The 23,165-nt window shown below is 33.8% G+C and overlaps 1 protein-coding gene and 1 pseudogene across 1 annotated transcript in view; both read left to right on the forward strand.

Moving 5' to 3' along the window:
• Window positions 1-23,165, forward strand: part of UHRF2 (ubiquitin like with PHD and ring finger domains 2) — a 70,534-nt gene that overhangs the window by 19,848 nt on the left and 27,521 nt on the right. The window contains exons 4-6 of the mRNA XM_036238579.1: window positions 12,470-12,688; window positions 20,468-20,577; window positions 22,920-23,106. Of these exons, the coding sequence (XP_036094472.1) occupies window positions 12,470-12,688; window positions 20,468-20,577; window positions 22,920-23,106 (516 nt within the window). The remainder of the gene's footprint in view (window positions 1-12,469; window positions 12,689-20,467; window positions 20,578-22,919; window positions 23,107-23,165) is intronic.
• On the forward strand, window positions 9,415-9,533 carry LOC118601438 (annotated as a pseudogene).

Genomic DNA, 23,165 nt, shown 5'->3' on the forward strand with positions numbered 1-23,165 from the left:
CCATTGGTTCTCAAGTATAATCCTTGGTCAGCAGCATCAGCACCACTTGCTAGAAATGCAGGTTCTTGGGCTCACTTTCTAATCAATCTCTGAGGGTGGCCCAGGAATCTATTTTAATAAGTCCTCTGGGTGATTGTGATGCCCATTGATGTCTGAGAACCACTCATTGATAGATTGCCTTTGGTCTAGTCTTATCAGTTGTTATCAGGCACCAGCTACTAAAGAGCAATATTGGGGAGAGGGGTTGATAAATATATTTTATTAAAGGCTAAAGTTATGTAATACCTGATGAGTCTGAGTATTTATCCTTATTGCAGTACATCTCTAGGTGGTTTATGGGTTGTTGATTTTTCCATTTTGTATCCATATAGACAAAATTATTAGAATTAGGTCTCTTTCTAAAAGAAATTATATTTTATTCAAGCTAAATGATCTGTATGTGACATTAAATAAGGGACCATTTTCCACTATGCAGTTTTTATCTGTACTCACTTTGCATACAAAGCAATGTCCATAATGTGTTTATGGTGAATTTATTATGATGTGTTGGTAAATGCTTGAGTGGGGGAAAGTACTCTGTAATGGTTGAATATTTGTTCTGAGATCTAGTCCTGGCTTTTCTGATACGTTAGGCTCTTAAATAAACCAGTCTTTCTAATCTGAGCTTTCTGAATTGGGTATAGTGTTAAACAAGATCTCAAAATTTCCCCTGATACCTTCTTGGTTCTAAAGATTCAACATGTACCTTTAATCTTACAGGCCAGTTGAAAAGGTGAATTTGGGAATATCGTTCTTGTTAGTGATTTGTGTTCTTTAATTGCTTTATTAAATTTAGTGGCCTAATTTAGAGATCTTGATTTATAAAATTTAGCTGATTTCTGTAAGAGAAAATTAAGCTTTAAAACACCTAGTCTGACCAAGGACGTATATATTTAAAGAAGGAAAATACATAAGAAAGTTATTTTATTTCTCTGTCGTATCTTAGTAATGAATGTTGCTAAGCAAAGTAGAAATTTTTAAATATTAGGAAATTATTGCTAAGAGTTTTCATAATGACACGAAAATTACTATATGATCTTCCATGCTCTATAGTGTTCACATTAAAATAGAATTGTCAGTCTATCTCAGCAACAAAGATTTTTTTTGTTGTGACTTTTTAGTAAATAATTCCAAAGTACCCTATTAAAAATATAGTAGGTTAATCCAGTAATTCTCTTGTTAAAATAACACTGTATGCCAGGTACTGTATAAATATCTTACCTGAATAATCTCGTGTAATCCTCATTTAAAAACTTAATGAAGTAGATACTTTTTATGTGTAAAGTTTGAATAACAAATTTATAGACGTTAAGTAACTTGCCCAGTGTTGGACAGCTAATGAGTAAATGGTAGACATGGATTGAAAAAAGGCATACTTGCAGCCACTCTACCAGACTCTCTCATTTTGAGAGAAGCATATTTATAAAATATTATAAAATGTTTATATAGACTATATAGGTTGCTTACATAATTTAGAAATTTTCTGTCATTATCTAGTTATGATACTTTCACAGAACACATAACTTAAACCAAAGGTTCTGTACCTGCCCATAAATGCCTGAATGTTTTTTATTTCTGTGGCAAGAATCCATAGCTCATTAGTGTTGAAAAAATTTCAAACCAAATAGATTAAACTTGCTTTTAGCACAGTGTCAAGGCTTTAGCATGATACTGAAATCAAATGCAGATGTCATAACAGCACTTAGGATTTGGAGGGTAACTCATGCGAGGCTATAACTAAAAGCTCATCTAGCAAATGTCTTAAGATAATGTTATTGCTTCTAGCATTCTTTAAGATTTTTCGAGATATTCTCAGCCCGCGATACATGCTTTTGAGTAGTTTTAATTATGGCTACTGCCAATAGAAATCAGGGAGCCAAATCAAGTAGTACATTCAGATAAAAATAGTTTTTCTATCAAGTAAAAAAAACTGATTTTCTTGAATGTATTGATATAGTGATCTATTTTTAAAAGAGCCCCCAAAAATGTTTTGAGCAATGTCAAAATGTAATAATTTCTAGGTTTTAATGAGAGAAAAGGAGTAGATTTTTCTTTAATGAAGCTAAAGTGTCATGCTGATCTTGCATAAAGGGACGCACAATAAGATGTTTAATTCCAGAACATTGATGCAATGACCAGTTTTCCCCATTGCTTCTTGATTGTTACTAACATACTTATTTTAAACCAAAACTTAGAATATTTCCTCTAACTTTCTATAACTTGCAGCGTTCTGAATGGATGATAATTAAAAGGACCAAGAAAGTTAGGTCTGTGACCTTACCATTGCCCTTCTATTGTATAATAAGTGCTTAGAAAAATGACTTTAACAGATAACAGTTGATTTCACCTTTTCAGAATCATACATTATTTCTTTACATTAGCCTTTCTCAAAAAGGTGGTCAGCAACACTGCAGATTCTCCCAGGTAAGGTGTTTAAAATGCAAATTCCTGAGGAACACCAAACCCCACCCCCACTCTCTGCATGAGAGGACCTGAGATGGGGCCCAGGAATCTGCTTTTCAAATAGGTACCCCAGCAGTGGCTTGTTAAGTATATAGAGTACTGGTTCTCTTACAGGCTGTATAGTTCTAGCATTAGAATCAGAATTTGGTTTGAATTCAAATCTTTGGCTTATTGGTAAGATTTTTGTTTAGTTTGAACTCTTTCAGCTTTAATTTTGTCATCTGTAAATATTTACCTGACTTACATTCGTTTTTCTTAGTAACCTTGAAAAATACCCAGTAGTAATAGAATCAACTTACAGGTTTTCATTTATTTCATTAATAAAGCCAGGTTGTTTTGGTAAGTACTCTAAAATAATATAGATTTATCTTTGGCATAGATATTTTTTAACCTAATTATGTTTTCACTATTTTCAAAATAGTTATCCACCATCGTTAATGTGTTCCAGAAGAGAGATTTATTTCCATGTAATATGTAAAGTGCTACTGTAAGCAGTTTTAAGTAAGTTATTTTTGTCTGTGAGTGAGTTTACATTTAAGGTGTGAAACTTAGTAATGTTATCCATTAGAATAAGAAATGCTTTTTTTTTTTTTCTTTTTTGCATGTGGTATGACATTAAAGATTTGCTAAACCTAGAACATGCCTCCAGAGAATGGTGTCCTTATTTAAGTATAGTAGCAGCAGGAAGCCATGTTTTGAAGGAAGATTTCAGTTATACTACTTTGTTTAATACAGTTTGAGTCTTCTAAAATTCTTAGTTAGCTTATAAGCCACCCAATGAAATGTAGTTTTACTATTTTAAACTTATTTTTTAAATAGTGCTTAATCAATTTTCCTGAAATTTAATTCCCTAGACTTTACCCAGTGATCATTTTGTTTTGTCAATTGAAAACAAAATTGGTTTTTGCCAAGATGTCACACAGTTAAGGGTAATCAAAAGCATGTCCTCTGAAGGACAGCTCTAAAAGATATCCATAGAGTATTTGCAGCAATCAAAGTGTTACTGGGGAAATTTAAGATTAGGGATATTTAACGCTTATCTGATAATATAGACTTTATAACACCAAAGTAGTTCTAAATTCTCGGGGATTCAAAGTAGCTAACTAGAATAATTTATCTTATACCTGTATTAGAATAATACCTTAACTTCAGGTTCAGAGAACAAGAGGTCACATAATACAAGAGAAAAAATGACCCTATTCTTATCCTTCCATAGGTATAAAATTGGCCCTCAGCATAGTGTATGTAAAATTGGTCTTGATACATTCCTACCTCTCTGTGCTTCAGGTCTTTGGGGATATCTTGAGCCCTTATTTTAGAAGTTGCTGAAGCTTCCAGCACCTCCCAAAATGTTTCATAGAGTCTCCTGCACAGTTTTCCTCAGTGCAAATGCTTGAAGAAGTCAGCTGCTTAGACCAGTTTGCACTGGTTCTCCTCAGCCATACATTAAACCTCATGAGACGGAGAATAGTGTGTTGGGAATTGCCTATATTTAAAAAGACTTGAGTACTGTTATAATTAGCAGTTGAGCTTGCTACAGGTTTTTCATTTTTAAGAACACCAAAAACAATCTTTAAAAAGCCTTTTTTAATTATCTCTGCATAGAATTCTATGTTCCCATAGATCTAGAACTATCTAGATCTAGGCTTCTCAAGGAAGGAGAAGAGACAGCAAAATGAGTGGAATCTTTTTGCAATATAGTGGTCATAGTTTATTATATTTTGTTAAGAGCTTTAGTTATATAAGAGCAGACTTTTCTATTGAGTTGCTTTGCTTGTTTCCAAACATTGGTAGGCCCGGTGTATTCCAGACATACTAAAGTTTTAAACACACTTGTTTTTCAATGAAAATTTGCTGTTTTACAGTGTAAGTACTATGATAGAAATATGCACACCTAGCTTTTAGAGTACCCAGAGCTGAGTACAAGATAGAAGAGATACTTCTGTATTCCTGAAGGAGAACAGGATGCCAAAGATAAAGTAGGAAATAAGAGGTTTTGTTACCTGAGGGTAGATTAGTACGGCTGGAGTATAGGATGTGTATGGTGAGTAGTAAGAAATAAAACTAAAGGTGAATAAAGATTTCCAGTTAAACATGGCAGATTAAGATGCGTATTTGTTTCCACTCCTTCTTAAACCCTCCTAGAAGACAGTAAAAGAATAAATGCGTAAACCCCCAAGGACAAAAAAATGGGATAAAAATAAAAGACACAGAAGAGAAAACAACAAAATTTTGGAAGGTAAGAAACTAATGGGTAAATGACATCTAAGCAGGCCAGAGAAAGCTGAAACCTAAGGATGTGAAGCCAACAACAAGCAAGTGAATTGGCATTGAAGAATCTTTGGGAGGTTCAGGCCTTGGACTCACCAGGTACCGTGGAGGTAGGCATATGGAATAAAACAGAATAAGAGGATTGGTTAATTTATATGAAAGCGTTTTAATCACTCCCACTCCACTCAAGGTTTAAACCAAGAAAGGAAGACATGATATTCAGGAAGTAGGATTCAACATAAGAAGTAATGAAAGGAGATCCTAACATGACAGCCATGGGACAGGAGTAGACCTACAGAGCAAGCTGTCCAGGTTAGGATAGGACAGAAGCCTCTAAAGGGGACATTTGATGTCCAGAAGATCAGTAGAGTACCTGAAATGTCTGAATGTAGAGTAGTTTTACAACTGGCAGAATGGAGATAAATTAATAATAGGTACATAGAAAACTAGGAACTAAAAAGAACAGTTAAGCACTCAGTGAAAAATAAAGCTGCAGAAAGGACATGTAATTAAAGCACACTTTATTATTTAGCTGTGAACACTAGTCAACATGTAAAAAAAATTATAAAATGATTTTTTATAAATAACTTAGTTTGTATAATATGCTTTAGATTAAGAAAGCTTGTTAATCATTGTAAGAGTTTGGATCTAGAGCCAGATGATCATAGTTTGAATCATGTCTTTGCTTACTCCTCTCTAAACAAATTATTTCACTTCTCTGCCTCATCTGTAAAATGGGAATAGAATACCACCTGCCTGTCCTAAGAGGAGTAGTTAACATATGTGAACACTTGGAGCAGTGCCTTATATTAGCAATTACGAGGAAGAGGTAAATAGAGATAAATGAACTGTATATGAGGGGTAGAACAGTTTAAAAAGCAAAGTATAAGTGTGTTACTTAAAAATATGGAGGTAAATAAAAGAAATAGCTAAGAATTGAAAATGATTGCATCTGGGGAACAAGAGTCAGGAGTGTAGTATGGGCTAGGGCAGAGGCTATTTGTCCTCATTGTAAGCCATGAGTATTAACTTTAAATTTTATACATGTGGGAAAAACTTCAAAAAGTAGAGCCTTTTGTTTAGATTTTAACAAATCACAAAGCATTTTATTTTTATTGTAGAAATCTTTCAACTTGCAAAGTCTGAGAGAACAGTGTGATAAACCCATCACCTAGTTTCAAACATTGTGAACTCCTGGCTAATCTTGTTTATTGCAGCATCTCCAAGTACCACTGGACTATTTTGAAGCAAGTCCCAAACCTGATAGCATTTCAACCAGAAATGGCTTTATATCTGGCCTTAGGAGCTATAGTGAGTGCACTGCTCAGAATTCTCTTCAAGCTGACCGGCTACAAAGAATGAATGCAGTTAGCTGAGCCAGAGCACTTTTGAGATCTCCATATTGTTCAAGCCAAGGCCACATGTTTTTCCTGGTATCCTACAGCCAGTGACTAAGTGTGGCAGCAGTTCTAGGGCCTGGCAATTTCTGCCCAATGTGAGACCCTGTGGTCACTCTCTGCATCAAAACTCACCATTGGATTGGCCGAGTCTTTGTCAGACTTGTACGACACTCATGTTTTCTCTGCCCAACCCTTCCTTTCCTCTCCTTTTGAAGTGACAGACCAGCATAATGATCTAAGGGCTTTTGCTACCTAGTTCTGTTTTTTTTCCCTATCTTTCTTTCTTTCATAGGCTCATTTTCATCTTGACATCTACTCAGAGCATTCAACTGATGAAATAGCTAAAAAGATTCTTTTTAAAGTGTATAGAAAAGAGCTAACATATTAGACCTGACACTGCTATTTTTTTAAAGGCCATTTTGTGTGGTTGACCATTGGCTGGTGTTTGGGAACTTGGCTTTCAAGAGGATGTTCATCATTCCCTGATAAAAATGGTTCACTGTGCCTAAACTGTTTGTGTAAACAATATGGTTTATGCTGAACACCTGCTTCTGGGAGTCTGGAATTCTGTTATGCGCTGAGCAGTGAGTGCTTATGTGACCAGCCCCCAATAAAAAATCTTGGGTATTATTTCACACGTTATTATAATTTGTTGCTGGAGAAATTAAGTATGTTTTATGTGACTCCTCTGGGAGGATTCTTTGAATTTTTACCTGATTTTCTCTGGACTTCATCCCATGTACCTTTTTTCATTGCTGATTTTGCTTTATATCCTGTCACCATAGTAAGTCGTAGCTATTGGAACAACTATATGCTGTCCTGTGAGAATGAGCCCTATGAGTTCTCCCAACAAATCACTGAACCTGGAGATGGGCTGGGGACCTTAGCACATTAAAAAGAAACTCACATGAAATTTATCAATGATTCTTTATATCAAATAACCAGTCAATGTTCAGACTTCCTCAATTCTCTTTTTAATACTTAGTTTGTTCAAATAAGAATCAAAAACAAGATCTACCCGTTATATTTAATTATTAGGTTAAGTCTCAACCGACAAATTCCCCCTACTTTTTTTTTTTTTTTTTTTTTTTGCTTGCTGTTTGAGGTTTGATTGGATTCAGAGTATACTATTTGACAAGACGAGTTGAGAAATGGTTTACCTATTGTATGGCATTGGGAGGTGCATAATAACATGCTTCTCTTTTGTGGTAAGATTTTGGGTATTGTTAGCCTGATTCATCCGTTGTGAAATTTGCTACCAGCTTTTAATGGTTTTAGCAGCTATTAATCTTTACCTAGATCCCTTGTTTCATTGAGTGTTGCAAAAATGGTGATATCTCCCTCAATCTTTCCTTTGAACTTTTTCAGTGTTTGGAATGAGTAAATTCCCTAGCATCCTCCAGAAGTTAGCTAGTGAGATTTTTGCTTTTAAGTATAATGAACTAATGGATTGTAACACTTGTTTTAATCTACCTCAGTTCCATTTAGTGCCCAAATTGTCCCAACTCTGGCCCGTGAAAGCACCTTCAGGTTGAACCTGACAGCATAGTTTTTTAGGGCTTCTTTGTATTCAGGTACAACAGGATGTCCTAAGCTGTTTTTCTAGTTCCTGCCCAGGCCTGGATTCAGCCATTTCTTCAAGGAACCCTAGTTCTTTTTAGAGATGTGTGTAGAGCATATAGTCTGGGCTGCTCATTGATACTTGTTTGATCACGTCGCTAGGTCTTCTCATTGGACAGAGCTAGGAAATACTTAAATATATCACAGGTTTATATTGACATTTTCATTTTGGAGTTAAAGGGTTATAATCTAATCTCTTTAACCTTTTTTTTTTTTTACCTTGAAAATCATGGTTCTTATTAACAACACCATTGATTTTCTTTATCCTCCTCATAGTAGTTTCAGATGAGCAGTACTAACATTGCAAACAATAAGATTACTGAAAAGTTTTTTTGTTTTTATTTTTGCTTTGTCCTTAGGAAATAACTCCATCAAGGATGTACAGTTAATTTAGTGTATTTTCAGGTCACTTGTAATAGTTCTCTATGTAGTCAAGCCACCAATTGTGTACTTTTGTTTCATTTTGCTTTTGATTTTTAGGGATTTCTTACATTTTGTTAGTTATAATCACATTTTGTTTTGTAATCATTAAACATTACATGGTTCTATTGGTCAATCTCCAAAACAAGGTATATTCAGAAAAATAGTGTGTCCATCCAGGTTCCTCCTACCCTGTTTCTTAATACTAACTTTATTTTGGATTATCCTTCTGTTTCAAAACATAAGTGTGTATTATATATAATCACATATATCTATATATGTACATATGCAAGTGTGTGAATATATTTGTACTTCCACACATACTCATTAGGTAAAAAGTAGTATGCTGAAACACTTGCGTCTTGCTTTTTTTGAGTTAATACATCTCTCCATATATATCACTCCATAGCAGATATCATATTCCTTTTTATAGGAGCATAATACTTCATTGTATAATTGTACCATATGTTTTAAGTGGTTTTCTACTATGGACGTTTGATTATTTCTAGTCCTATTACAGAAAGTGTAGCTATTAATAGCCTTGTATATGTGTCTTTCCATGGGGAATTTTATTTGTTTGGGATGGGATACCTAGCAGTGAAATTCCTGAATTAAAAGATAAATATATAGGCAATGTTGCTGACTATTCCCAAATTCCTCTCTATAAGGGGAGGCAGTACCACTTTATAGTCCCATCAATATTATATGAGAATACCTGTTTTCCCATAGTCTATGAACATATTGTTATCAAACTTCACAAAATATTTTAAGTAGATCTGTGCTTTAGAATCTTCGGCAAAAGTATACTGTGGACTGTAAGGTGTAATCCCTAAAGAACAACAGATGTGTTGGGCCTTAACAGTAGAATTGGAGAAATTTAGGTCTTCAGTAAGGAGGTGTAGTTACATTAAAGAAGTGTTAAAGTATAGCATAAGGAGGACTTAGTAACTGGATAAAGAAATTATGAGGAGTTGGGGATAACACCTAAACTTTTTGGAGTATGAAAAGTTTCCTCTAGAGAATACTGAGCATCAGTAGATTATGGGTTGGGGGAATTCCATCATGAACACCTTGAATTTCAGGTGCTTTTGTGATATCTGTGTTAGAAATATAGTTGGATATATGAATCTGAAGAGAAAATTTTGGGTTAAAGTGGAGCTTTTAAGTCATCACTCTGTGGTTTTAAGATATGTGTAGATGAGTCTACGGCCATGCCACCCTGAGCATGCCCAATCTCGTCTGATCTCAGACAATAAGCAGGGTCAGGCCTGGTTAGTACTTGGATGGGAGACCACCTTGGAATACCAGGTGCTGTAGGTGTAAAAAATATATATTTAAATTAAAAAAATAAATTCAAAAAATATTAAGATATGTGTAGATGAAGATACCCAGGAAAAGAATGATAGTAATATTTGAGTACTTGGCATGTTCTTGACCTTGCTTAGGAGTTTGTTCTCCTTCCATGTTTTTTTTACATAGCAATTGATTTAACATCTCTTTGGCTAGAATTAGAAAAACATGCTTCATTTTCATGACTTATCTTTTACAGACTTACTATTTATATAGAGAGTGTATTTACATATACTTTACAATATGATTCTGTCCTGAAATCATACAAATTTAGTTCCAGAGCAAACATAGCTTAAATTCCTGTGCTCTTACGTATGGAAAGATTTATTTTGCCTTATCTTCAATAAACAGGACTTTATATATAATTTTAATACTTAGTTTAAGTTCTCTACTTTGTTCACAATATTTCCATTCTTGGTATCTAATTTTGACAAATTTAGGTAAATAAATGGAGTTTTTTGCTATTGAAATATGCATTTTTACTGTATTAAATATACAGAAATGCATGATAATGTCAAAATATAATTTTCACATTACAGCTGAGGAAAGAATCTCATGTAAAAGAATAGTTTTCTATCCTGCATGACCTTAAGAATATGAATCAGGACACATTTACAACTTTAGAATTAGGAGAGCCCTAAAATATCTATATTAACTTCTTCATTTGATAGATCAGGAAAATATTAGTTGTTTTTCTGACCAAACCAGTGTAAAACAATTTGAGTGTAAAAACACCAAGTGTTGGGCTAGAGACCTCAAAATTTAGGTTTGACCATTAAAAATGAAATTGAAATATGAGAAGAGTAGAACCATAGATGTGACTTGGTACTTGTTGATTTCTTTAGTGTTATTTCTCTGATAATGACAAAATACTAACAACTGACATTATCTTACCCCATTATATACTGTTTTAAGCACTTTATGAGTCTTCTCATTTTTATCTCAAAACAAACATATAGGATACAGTTAGTTAGCATTAGTTACATTTTACACATGAGAGATAGTCACAGAGAGATTTAGTAACTTTCCCAAGGATACACAGCGGCAAGAAGCTAAAATGAGAATTTAAACCCAGGCAGGCTGAAAATAGAATATATTTTGAGTGAAGACACTAGGATGATGATAGATTTAAAACCTTGTATATAAGTTGAAGTTCATTTAAAATGTTTTTGTTCAGGAGAGAAAATTCAGAGTGGCAGGGACATTTAGACTGTCAAGTATTAAGTCTTTTGTTGGAGAGAGTGTGTCTTGATAATCTCCATGAAACCTAGACATAGAATGAGTTCCAAAGCTTATCTTTGATTCAATATTAAGTATCTTCTCTTTTCTATGTAAAAGCTATGTGAAGACAGAATGACTTTTTTTTTTTTTTTTTTGGTATTAAAACTGCCCCCTCACTTCTTTTTGTCAGAGCAAATGTTCCGTGGTTATTGGAAGGCTTGTGGTACAAGGGAATGAAGGCACTGAGAGGGTAAAATGGGCCCCTTGCTGCTTCTGATATTTTTTTTCCAAGCTAACTAAAATTGAAGTGACTTGATTAAATTGGGTAATTAAAGATCCCACCTAGGGTTAATATCCTTTCTAAATGAATTAAATATACTGTGAGAGTCCTAGGCTTGCATAATACTTGTTTGATTCAGAAGAACCAAGGCTAGCTGCTAGAGCTGCTTCCAACTTCAGGCTTATTTACATTTTGAGCAGACCACTCAGTTGGTTAAGGATTAATGATCTCTTCCTTTAGTTTCTACCTTATTAATGCTGTCACACTAGGGTATGATATTTAATTATTGTGTTTCGATAGCACAGTTGGTTATCAAACTTGAGCGTGCTTTAGAATTTCTGAGTGGATTTGTGAAAATAGATTCCTGGACCTCATTCCCAGGTTTTCTGACTCAGTAGATCCAAAGTTGAGTCTAAGAGTTTGTATTTCTAACATGTTCCCAGATGATTCGGATGCTACTGGTCTAAGAACCACTGCTATAGTTTGTTAGCCTGCCCCAATAGATTGAGCTTTCCAAAAGCACAAACCAAATATTCATTTATTTGTCCTTCTATTACCAAGCAATACATTAAGATCACAGGTCTTAATTTTATAGAAACCATTGTGGACTGTTATATATTTCTGTCTGTGGTCTGTTGATACCAGAAATTACACCTAAATTTGAGTAATTTTCTAAAGCTTTAAGTTCAGGTCCGGTTTAAGTTTACATTAAACTTACCTTTAGAAACAAAAAATTAAGATTCTGCTAGAATTCTTTCACTGGTTCTATTTTCTGATGCATATATTCTGGATGTTTTTTTGCCATTACTAGGGAGCTGGCTACATATAAGAACTAGGATTTTGACTTCTTCCTTGAAAAATGGAAGCTATTAAAATGTACTGGATTCATGTTTTTATTGTGCATAAGGCAAATGGCAGAACTTGAACTGGTTCCAAATTCAGGAAGAGCTTAGAATCTATTCCTATTAAAGTGATTCTTAATATCGTAATAACTGGATGGTGCTGTGTGGATACCAGACTTATTGAAGGATCACTTCATAAATTATATAGATGTCTAACCACTATGCTGTATACCTGAAACTAATATAAAATGCTATTGAATTTCAACTAATTGAAAAATAAAAATAATTTTTAAAAAGTAATTCTTAAACTTGGGTTAAGAAAATGAGGTAGAAGAACTGTGTATTTCTTTTTTTTTTTTTTTTAACCCATCTCTACTCCTCCCACCCAAGCTAGAAAGAATGTCTAAGATTTTAGCAAGAATTATTTATTCTGGCAGTTAAAATCATGAATAAATGAGTGCCATTAAGAATAATATGATTAAGTTTTTTCATATGTCACATATAATTTTAGTCTTTGGCTATGATCATAAGCAGTGTTCTGTGATTCTTCTCTCTCTCCTCAGATATCCAGAAAGTGGTACTGTAGAAATAAATGTGAAGGATCTTCGACCACGAGCTAGAACCACTCTGAAATGGAATGAACTAAATATCGGTGATGTGGTAATGGTTAATTACAATGTAGAAAGTCCTAGTAATAGAGGATTTTGGTTTGATGCAGAAATTACTGCATTGAAGACAATCTCAAGGACCAAAAAAGAACTTCGCGTGAATATTTTCTTGGGGTAAGATTCTCTTCATGGATGCCATTTAATTACTGAATTAATCAAGGAATATAATTTTTAGGTATTATGCACATGTTCCTTAGTTTTTAAAAAAAGGACTCTGAAAGATAGATATTTACATACCGAAGGATACTTTTTAAAATAAATTCTGGGGAATTTTTTATTAAGAATGGCCCTTAAATCTCCGTAGCTACTTTAATGTTAGAGATATTTATTTGAAAGCATCTTGGAAATAACTGAGTGTTTCGTCAGAGAAATCCTTGCTCACCTTACAGGATTCTTATAGATTAAACTAATATACAAGAACATTTCAGTAGCCGTGGTTGCTATCAGTCTCTATGTTGATATCATAGCTGTGAGTGTCTACCTAACCAGTTATGTGCTGGACTCGCAAGACTATCTGAAATTTTCCTTCACAGTAATTGTCTTTAACTGGTTTTATAAAATAATTTGGAATATTTTTCTATCTTATGGTAGAATTTGTGTCCTTTTCTTGAATGTTTGGTAGCACTTCTCAGTAAAGTCCTCAGGGGCTGAGTTTTCTTGTAGGGAGGCTTTTTAAGATTTATTAAATTGCTGTAATAATCATAGAACTATTGAGATTTTTATTTCTTCTTGAAATAGTATTTAATTTTCTAGGAACTTGTTTATTTAAAATTTAATTTATTGTCATAGTTATTGTCATAGTTTCGTAGCCTCATCTTTTAATGTGTAGTCTTTGTTGTGATGAAAAGATGGAGAATTTCAGCTGAGAATTGGAATATATAGAACATGGAGATTCTCAGACTGAAAAATACAGTATCTGAAACTAAGACCTCATTAGATTGGCATAATAGCAGGCAGGTAAGGTATAGCAGTAGATGGGATTAGTGAACTAAAAGGCAAGTCAATAAAAAATATTCAAACTGAAACATGGAAAAAGTAGTGGAAACCAACACAGAATAGTCATAGACATATAGAACTAGGTAAAAAGGTATGTATTACATTTATTTATAGTTCTCCAAAAAGGAGAGAATAGGATGAAAACTATTTGAAAATATAGTAGCTAGAATTTTCTGAAATTGATAAAAGATACCTGCCCAGATTGAAGAAATTTAGTTAACCCTAAGCAGGCTAAATGTAAAGGAAAGACATAGTGGCCTATCACATTAAGACTGTTGAAAACTAAAGATAAAAACAAAGGGAAGATGACTGAAGAATGAGTTTTCATCAGAAATAATGTAAACTAGAAGACAATGGAATGGCATCTGAAAACACTGATAAAAACTTTGTTAACTTAGAAATACATTTCTAATGACAGACAATATCTTATAAAAATGAAGCCAAAATAAAGATTATTAAACCAAACTTGAGAGAATTCAATACCAACAGATGTGTACTAAAAGAAATACTTAAAGGGAGCTCTTTAAGCATAGGGAAGGAGATCTCAGATGGTAACATGGGAATAGAGGAAGGGTAACTTTATGAATAAGTACAAATAACCTATTCAAAACAGTAATAGGTTTAAAATATTTGTAGAATAAAATGAATGACAACCATACAGGGATCAGATTAGAAAATGAAGTTTTGAGATTCTGGCATAATCAGTGAAGTAGTAAAAGTAAAACTTAAAATAGTTTAATTTGTCAGGTTTGCATGATGCAATCTCTAAGAACCATTAAAAATATTAACAAATGAATACGGTATTATAGAATAATAAATATTAGAATAATCCAAAAGAAGGCAATTAAGAAAACTCAAAGAAACAAAAGTAGATAAAATAGAAAACATAGTAAAATGGTAGAAACTCAACTATAACAGCCATTTTATTAACTATATGTGAACTAAATATTAGAATGAAAGAAGATTAACAGAGTAGATTAAAACAAAAACAAAACCCATATGCTGCTTACAAGAAAGACTCCTTAAATATGAAATCACAGAAGTTGGAAATACAAGAATGGATGGATTCTAGGTAGATGATAACAATATAGGTTTTTAATCAACTTAGATGTCCATATAAAAACATCTAGAGCAAATATCTGATCTAAAAACTTATGGGCAACATCTATAACTGTTTACAGTGTTGTGGTATTCCCTGCAAACACCAAAATAGCTGGTGGGATAAACAACTACAAGACCTGTGTGTCATCAGTGGCTGTGCAAGAGGAAGGAGACGGTAACTACAGAATGCATGATGGACTAAATAACTCCAAAATAATAAATTGGCTCAGCAAGCCATTCTGAGAATAGCAGCTATAGTGGCCACCTTTCAAAATGACTCCCAGTAATTCTTGATTCCTGGCACTCACACCTTACATAGTTCCCTCTCATATTTTATATTAGGTTGCTCTGTGTGGTCAATAGAATATGGCAGAAGTGATTATATACCACTTTGAGAAAAACATTAAAGCTTCCATTTTGGGCTCTCTCAGTTCACTTCCTCTGGGGGAAGCCAGCTGCTGTGTTGTAAGAATTCAGACAGCCTCCCCAATTGACCCTTTAGATGAGACTGCAACCCTGGTCAATAGCTTGGCTGAAACCTCATGAAAGATCTTGAGCCAGGACTACCCAGCTAAGCTGCTTCCAAATTCCTGATCCACAGAAACTGTAAGGTAATTTTTGTGTTATGCTGGTACTTTTAGGGTGATTATTGTGCAACAATAAGTAAAGCAGCTGAAGCTAGAAATGGTAGGCACCCCAGTTTGGATGAGTATACACAGTTTTCAGTGTGGTCTATAGGGATTAGAGCCCTGTGGACTCTCAAAATTAGTCAGCTAAAGCTTCATTCCAGGACAAGCCCCATATTGTGAATGTGATCAAAATTGAGTAGGATAGAGATAATAAAAAGAGAAAAAGGGTCCTGTTAAAAATAGGGGAGGGAAATAGAGCCAGGAAATTTCAGAAAGTAAGCTTCCATAGAGTCTTTTTTTGTTTTAATAATTTTTGAGGCATAATTTACACATGTGTTATATAAGTATTATGTATTAAGTGAATATTGAGAAGTGAATCTACATGTGTCACCACTGTAATCCAGATATAGAACATTTTCATCACCCCCCAAAATTCCTATGGGCTCCATTAAAGTTACCACCATCACTCTCAGCCTTGGCCCCTAGATAACTACTGATTTGATTTTTTGTCCATCTAGATTAGTAGCCATAGTGTTGAATGCTCCAAAAATCAACAAAAATAGTGAGTTCTGTGAAACTCTATGTCTGTGAACTAGAAAGCTAAGTGAAATTATAGCCCCTAAAGTTTAAAGAAAATGAGTTTTATAAAAACAAGAAAAGCACTCATGTCAAATTCCATATAAAATTAGAAGAAAAAGAAAAAAATCAGGAACTAAGATAACACCCTTACAAGGAAAGCATCCCGGAAAAACACGCATGAGTCAAGAAAAGTTGAGCCAAGGATTTTAAGTCTAGCCAAACTGGCCTTCAGTGCAAAGGCTGGAGACAATTCTCATTAATTTGTCAAAACTAGGGGAGGCAATGGTCTGAACTCTCCCCGGGGAATCTTCTAGAGAACTAGCTTCAGACCATCAACATGACTGAAGAGAATTTGACAAAGAGTGATTATAAACATTAAAAATATTGCTACCTTTAGAACTAGGACTAAAGGAGATATATAAAGGAAAAAGAATAACATGTAATGGATATGCAATCAGAAATAAATATGACTAAGATGTGGGGAAATAGAGAAATTTTAAAGCATTTTTAGTAATTATGACAACTGATGAGAATGTATATAATATGGGATAAAGCAAAGTGTAGCATTCTAATTTAGGTATTACTGGTGTCTGAGAACTAGGATTTTCTTTTTCTTTTTTTTTTATTAAGTTTATTGGGGTAACATTGGTTAATACAATTCTATAATTTTCAGGTGTACATTATCATTTGACATCTATATATTCTATTGTGTGATTACCACCTAAAGTCCAGTTTCTTTCAGCTACCATATATTTGATCCCCTTTACCACTTCACCATCCCCCTAATGCCCTATATTTGACCCCCTTTATCCCATCTACCTCTCCCTTTCTCCCCCACCTCCTACCCTCTGGTAACCACTAGTTCATTGTCCATGTCCCTGAGTCTCTGTTTGTTGCTTTTAGGTTTATACCCCACATATAAGTGATATCATGTGATTTTCAACTTTTTCTCTCTGGCTTATTTCATTTAGCATGATTATCTTGAGGTCCATCCAGGTTGTCACAAATGGCACTGTTTCATCTCTTCTTATGGCTGAGTAATATTCCATTGTGTATATATGTACCACAGCTTCTTTAGCCAATCTATCCTAGGACACTTCAGTTGCTTCCAGGTCCTGGCCACTGTGAATAATGCTGCTATGAACATCAGTGTGCATATATCTTCTTGGATATGGGTTTTCAAGTCTTTGGGGTAAATACCCAATAGAGGGATTGCTGGATCATATGGTAGATCAATTCTTAGTTTGTTCAGGAACCTCCATACTGTTTTCCATAGTGGCTGTACCAATTTGCAGTCCCACCAGCAGTGTATGAGGGTTCCTTTTTCTCTGCATTCTCTCCATCATTTGTTATTAACTCGTTCTGTTGATTATAGCTATTTTAACAGGTGTGACATGGTATCTTATTGTGGTTTTGATTTGCATTTCCTTAATAGCTAGCGATGTTGAGCATCTTTTCACATTTTTGTAGGCCATGTGTATGTCTTTTAGGAAGAAGAGTCTGTTCAGGTCCTCTTTCCATTTTTTTATTGGATCATTTGTTTTATTGTTATTGAGTTGTATGAGTTCTTTGTATATTTTGGATATTAGGCCCTTATCAGAAGCATTGCTTGCAAATATGTTTTCCCATTGAGATGGTTGTCTCTTTACCTTGATGATTTCTTTTTCTGAGCAGAAGCTTTTTAGTTTGATATAGTCTCATTTATTTATTTTAGCTTTCACTTCCCTTGCTTTTGAGGTCAGATTCATAAAATCCTCTTTAAGTCCAAGGTCCTTTAATTTCATTCCTATGTTTTCTTCTATGCATTTAATGTTTCAGATCTTATATTCAGGTCCTTAATCCATTTTGAGTTAATTTTGGCTTATGGTGATAGACAGCAGTCTAATTTCATTCTTTTGCAGATGGCTTTCCAACGTTCCCAACACCATTTATTAAAGAGACTTTCCTTTCTCCACCGTATGTTTTTGGCTTTTTTGTCGAAAATTATTTGCCCATTTAAATGTGGGTTTACTTCTGGACTCTCGATTCTGTTTCACTGGTCGGTATGTCTGTTTTCCTGCCAATACCATGCTGTTTGGTTACTGTCACTTTGTAGTGTAAGTTGAAATCAGGCAGAGTGATGCCTCCAGCCTCGTTCTTTTTTCTCAGGATGGCTGTGGCAATTCGGGGTCTTTTGTGCTTCCATACAAATCTGATGATTTTTTGTTCCATTTCTTTAAAAAAAAATGCCGATGAGATTTTGATGGGGATTACATTAAATCTGTATAATGCTTCCAGTAATATGATCATTTTAATTATGTTGATTCTTCCAATCCAAGAACACGGAATATCTTTTCATTTCTTTGTATCTTATTTGATTTCTTTTAATAGGGTCTTGTAGATTTCATTATATAGGTCCTTCACATGTTTCATTAAATGTATTCCTAGGTATTTTTTTGTTGTTGCAATTACAAAAGGAATTACTTTTTCCACTTCTTTTTCTGACACTTCATTATTAGAGTAAAGGAATGCTATGGGTTCTTGAATGTCGATTCTGTATCCAGAGACTACTGTGTTTGCTTATTGTTTCTAGTAATGTTCTTGTGGAGTCTTTAGAGTTTTCTATATAGAGAATCATGTCTTTAGTCCTGAATGTTTCAATTTTGTAGCTCTGTCCACTGAAAAAGCCTAGAACTAGTGATCAATTCAGGTGCAGTTTTTCTAGTGCCTGAATTGTGGTCTTGAAATGCCATGTACACCTAAAAGAAACAGTCTGGGGGCAGAAAATGTATAAGATGAATTTGAACATCTTATACATAACAAAGAAGCCCACAAAGACTGCTAAATTCTTGTCAGAAAAATTAGGGAGTCAACTGGAAGATTCCATTGGCTTACAATGCGACAGTTTGAACATGGATAAGGAAAATAACTACAGCAGATTGAAACACCTCAAAGATAGGAATTTTTAGTAATATAGAAACTGATTGGTCACCTATGTAGGATGTTAGAGGAACTGTTTCTTTGAAAAACTGCTAAAGAAAGGATATACATTTGTTGTATGAGCTATACTACTGAGTCAACAAATAATCCACGAGGTCAAGGTTCTCTTTATGGAATTATCCCAGCAAATAAATCAGAAGGGAATGATAGAACTGGAATATCAACATTTTCTAATCCTCAATGAATTAGTCTAGTCATTGTGCAACTGTGAATGCTGTCGTCATAGAAAAAGACAACTAAGTAACTAGATGCTTCCTGATGGAAATATACCTATAAATAGTTTTACCAAAAAGTGAACCTGAATTTGATTAAGCATTTGTAGCAAGGTTTGACAAAAAAATTTCTTTTTGTAGAGGGCCAGATAGTAAATAGCTTAACCTTTGGTGGCCAGATGGTCTCTGTCAAAATTACTCAATTCTGCCATTGTAGCAGGAAACCAGATATAGAGAATATATAAATGAGTAGGGATAGTTATATTCCAGTAAAACTTTATTTACAAAAACAGGTAGCGGACCAAGGTTTTTTTGTTTTTTTATACCTCTACTCCATATCCAACTGTCAATTTACTGGATATACAAACAACAGAAAAAATATTTTAAATACACGTTGGGAATGCAAATATCAAAATCAAGACTGTGGGAAACTTGTAGGACAAATGATGGGGATTCTTCAACAAATTGCAAGAAAGAAAGATTGCATGGGAATTGTAGAGTTTGTAAAAACAGGCAAAAATATATGCTTAGGGAAGCAGACAAATGTTAAGACAAGAAAATTAAGATAAATGTAACTCTTTAGAGGGAGCATGTCAAGGACTAAAGTAGTTGACAGTTCTGTCTTGTGACATGGATGGTGATCGCAAGGATGTGCACCTTATGTTTGGTTAAACTATATATTTGTGAAGTTTTCTGCATTTGTGTATATTTGACAACAGTTTTAAAAGAAAAGTTGAAAGAATAGAAAAAGTCATCAAGCAAATGCTAACCCCTCCCCCCCAAAATTATTGATACAGAATGCATTAGTAGAAACACAGAGACATTTTATAAGATGAAAGAATCCTAAATCTGTATGTATCCAATAACATAGCTTCAAAATATAAAGCAAAAGTTGACACATCAAAAGGAGAAATGTACATATCCAGTCATAGCAGAAGACTTTGAGGAAACATGTGCAAACAGGTATAAATTGTATCTATGAAAAATATGGCTTTGTATTGGAAAGACTTCTTTTTAATTAGGTCATCTTTTTACTTGGAAACTTCATTTATTGGAAATATGTTTATACCTTTTATTTTAATTGAGAGTGTTATTTCTAGTTTTTAAATTTACAAGTGGCTGTCTTCTTACCAGATAACCTAAGTGATGTCTCTAATTTTTTCCCCTAATATTGCACTTAAGTTATACTTAATTTTGAATGATAACTAATTACTATTGGACTGTTTTTTCTATTGGAAACAATAACACAGAGCAATTGGAATAACTATAACCCCAACTTGTAAACAAAGCTCAGTGAGTTTCCAAATTGACTTTTAATTATTTTATTTAATTATTTTAATTTGCATATGGTTTAGATTTTACTGACAGAAATTAACCTTTCTTCATTTCTTAAACAGGGGTTCTGAAGGAAAATTAAATGACTGCCAGATAACATTTGTAAATGAAATCTTCAAGATCGAGAAACCTGGAGCCCATCCTCTTTCATTGGCAGATGGAAAGTTTTTAAGTATGAATCTTTTTTTATGGGCTAGATTGCATATGTTATATATGATTGTCATTTTAATTGGCCAGGGAATAACTTTTACGAAAGTATAAAACTGTAGATCATACAAATTTATTTTTAAGATGGCAGTTTTGATCTAAGATGTATTTTGGTCTAATGGATTTTCCTCAAATGATAAAATTTTTTCAAAGGAATATTTTCTCATTTTGGCATTTCATTGCCATTTTCTCACTCTTTTCTCTATTATAGGTTCTGTCCAAATAAGAATCCCATTTCAGTAATTTTGTAGCCGTCCAAGATTAATTTTTAATAATGAGATTTATTTTTATACCAGTAAAACCTGAGAATAAGTGCTGATTTATCCTTGAATTTCTAGGGGATAATAAATAAGGTTTATGTAATCATTAGAATGCAGCCCTACCTTTTCATTGTATATATTTTAGGTGCTTAATATCATATAAATAATTGGTAACAGAGGTAGGACTTGGTTCTAGGTTTTTTTAAATTCATGATTCAATAGCTGTCTTTCCAACTAGATTACAGTGTCTCATACTCTCTTAATTCTGATTGTTTTTTTGTGGTGAGCAATTTATTGCCTTAATGCCACATGTCAATGTCTAGGATACTATGGAAATGAAATGTACAAGACAAAAGTGGTCCTGCCTAACTTCTTTTTACCACAGTTGTGCAAGATTATAAGACAAGAACTTTAACAGGTCAATAAATAGACTTCCATGTTACTATTCTCATTTTTTGAGGCTGCAATGCTAATATATCTAGATTTGAATAAGACTCTTAAGACAAACTCTGTATGACTATTTGTATAGTTATATCTTAGGAATGAAGGTAACTTGATGAGTAAACCTATTTAGTATGACTTAGTTGTTCTCAGTAAAACATGATAGAAAACCAAGATTGACTAGGTTTTTCTTGCGTCTCTTTTTTCTCCCACTCGGTATAACTGCATTTATTTTTGTTCTCTGTCTAATGATAATCAGATTATAACTACAACTTTGAACTTGTATATAAAGAAACCATTTCAGAGCCACAGCCAGACTTCCATTGATTGGATGACTCTCCAAACCAGAAATCTAAACATGCCTTTGGCATTTTAGGTCTGCTATATTTTCATTGCTTATATGTCGTCACAGCTACCTAGTGAAAGTGAAATAAAATCGTATTCTTCATTAGCAAGAAGAGGCAGTGATCTGTCAGAAAGTACTAAAATCAATAGCCTTTTCCTTCCTTCTTCTCTCATTTACGAGGTACTTTTTTCCATTTCCCTTATTACTAGATCAGCTTTGATATGATAAATTTCCTCACAAACGTATTGTGTACATTTGTTAGAAATTCAGAACTATATAAATTTAAATAATATAGAACTCCCAGGAGGTAATCACTTTTAACAGTGTATGTCATTCTAGACTTCTTCCTCTAGCTCTATAATTTATCTTCGTATATTTAAACAATTCTGTCTTAAAAAGTTATTCTGTAATTTTCTTTTTGAATATAATATACCTGTCTACCTGTGTGTTTTTCATAAAATCTATCCAACTCTTGTTCTTTTGATTGACATTTAAGTTTAACTTTTGGTATTATGAATATTACTGTATGACTTTTTCGTGTACGTAAGTATATTTTAAAATTTCAAGAGAATGCTTTCTCAAAAGGTGTTTGGATTTAGATGAGGAGGGGCAATAAATGGTACCTCTTACTTGCCAGAGTTCTGAAGCAATTGACAAATCGGATAAAAATCAACTTAGTCATAAATGCCACTTCTGTTACTAATAAAGAGAATATTGGGGGCATAGCCCATAACTAAAATGGGCTTGCTAACTTCGAGCAGCCCTCTCCTGCCTATTCAGCCCATCCAAGGAAATTTTTGGATCTGCAGAACAGATGGTACTTAACAGTTTTATTTATTAAGTAGTTAGGTCCAAACAACTTTGTTCAATAGAGTATGATTTTTCCCTTGAACTATTGAGATATCTTCTGGTGCCCCAGTGAGTTCAGTGCGTTGTCCCTGGGCATCTTGGTGCACATTTGGGGAACTGTGAGTCTAATCAGTACAGATTTTTAAGGCAAAAGTACATGATCCTCATGGTTGAGTGTAATTAGATTTATTGCTGGTACATATCTGGGCCTCATCCCTGAAAATTTGATTCATAAGCCTAGAATGAGGTTCTGACATTTATTCTGTAAGTCCTATACTTGATTATTCCTTACAGTTCCCTTCTCTGAATTAAAAAGGGTATATGCTATTTTCCTGTTTGTTTTTTTTTATAAGATTCGTAGATATAAAAATGATTTTAAGATTGGGCTTACTATAATTTTGTCCTTAATAGGGAAAAATGACCCTGAATGTGACTTTTGTGGCGGAGACCCAGATAAAAAATGCCATTCTTGCTCCTGTCATATATGTGGTGGAAAACAGGACCCCAACATGCAGCTTCTGTGTGATGAATGTAACATGGCCTATCATATTTACTGCCTGAATCCACCTTTGGATAAGGTCCCTGAAGAGGAATACTGGTATGATTACGAGGGTTTGTTGTTGTTGTTGTTACTATGTTAAGAACTGAATGTGAAAT

This window comes from Rousettus aegyptiacus, unplaced genomic scaffold (genome assembly GCF_014176215.1).
Source record: "Rousettus aegyptiacus isolate mRouAeg1 unplaced genomic scaffold, mRouAeg1.p scaffold_m13_p_3, whole genome shotgun sequence".
NCBI classification, from domain to species: domain Eukaryota; kingdom Metazoa; phylum Chordata; class Mammalia; order Chiroptera; family Pteropodidae; genus Rousettus; species Rousettus aegyptiacus.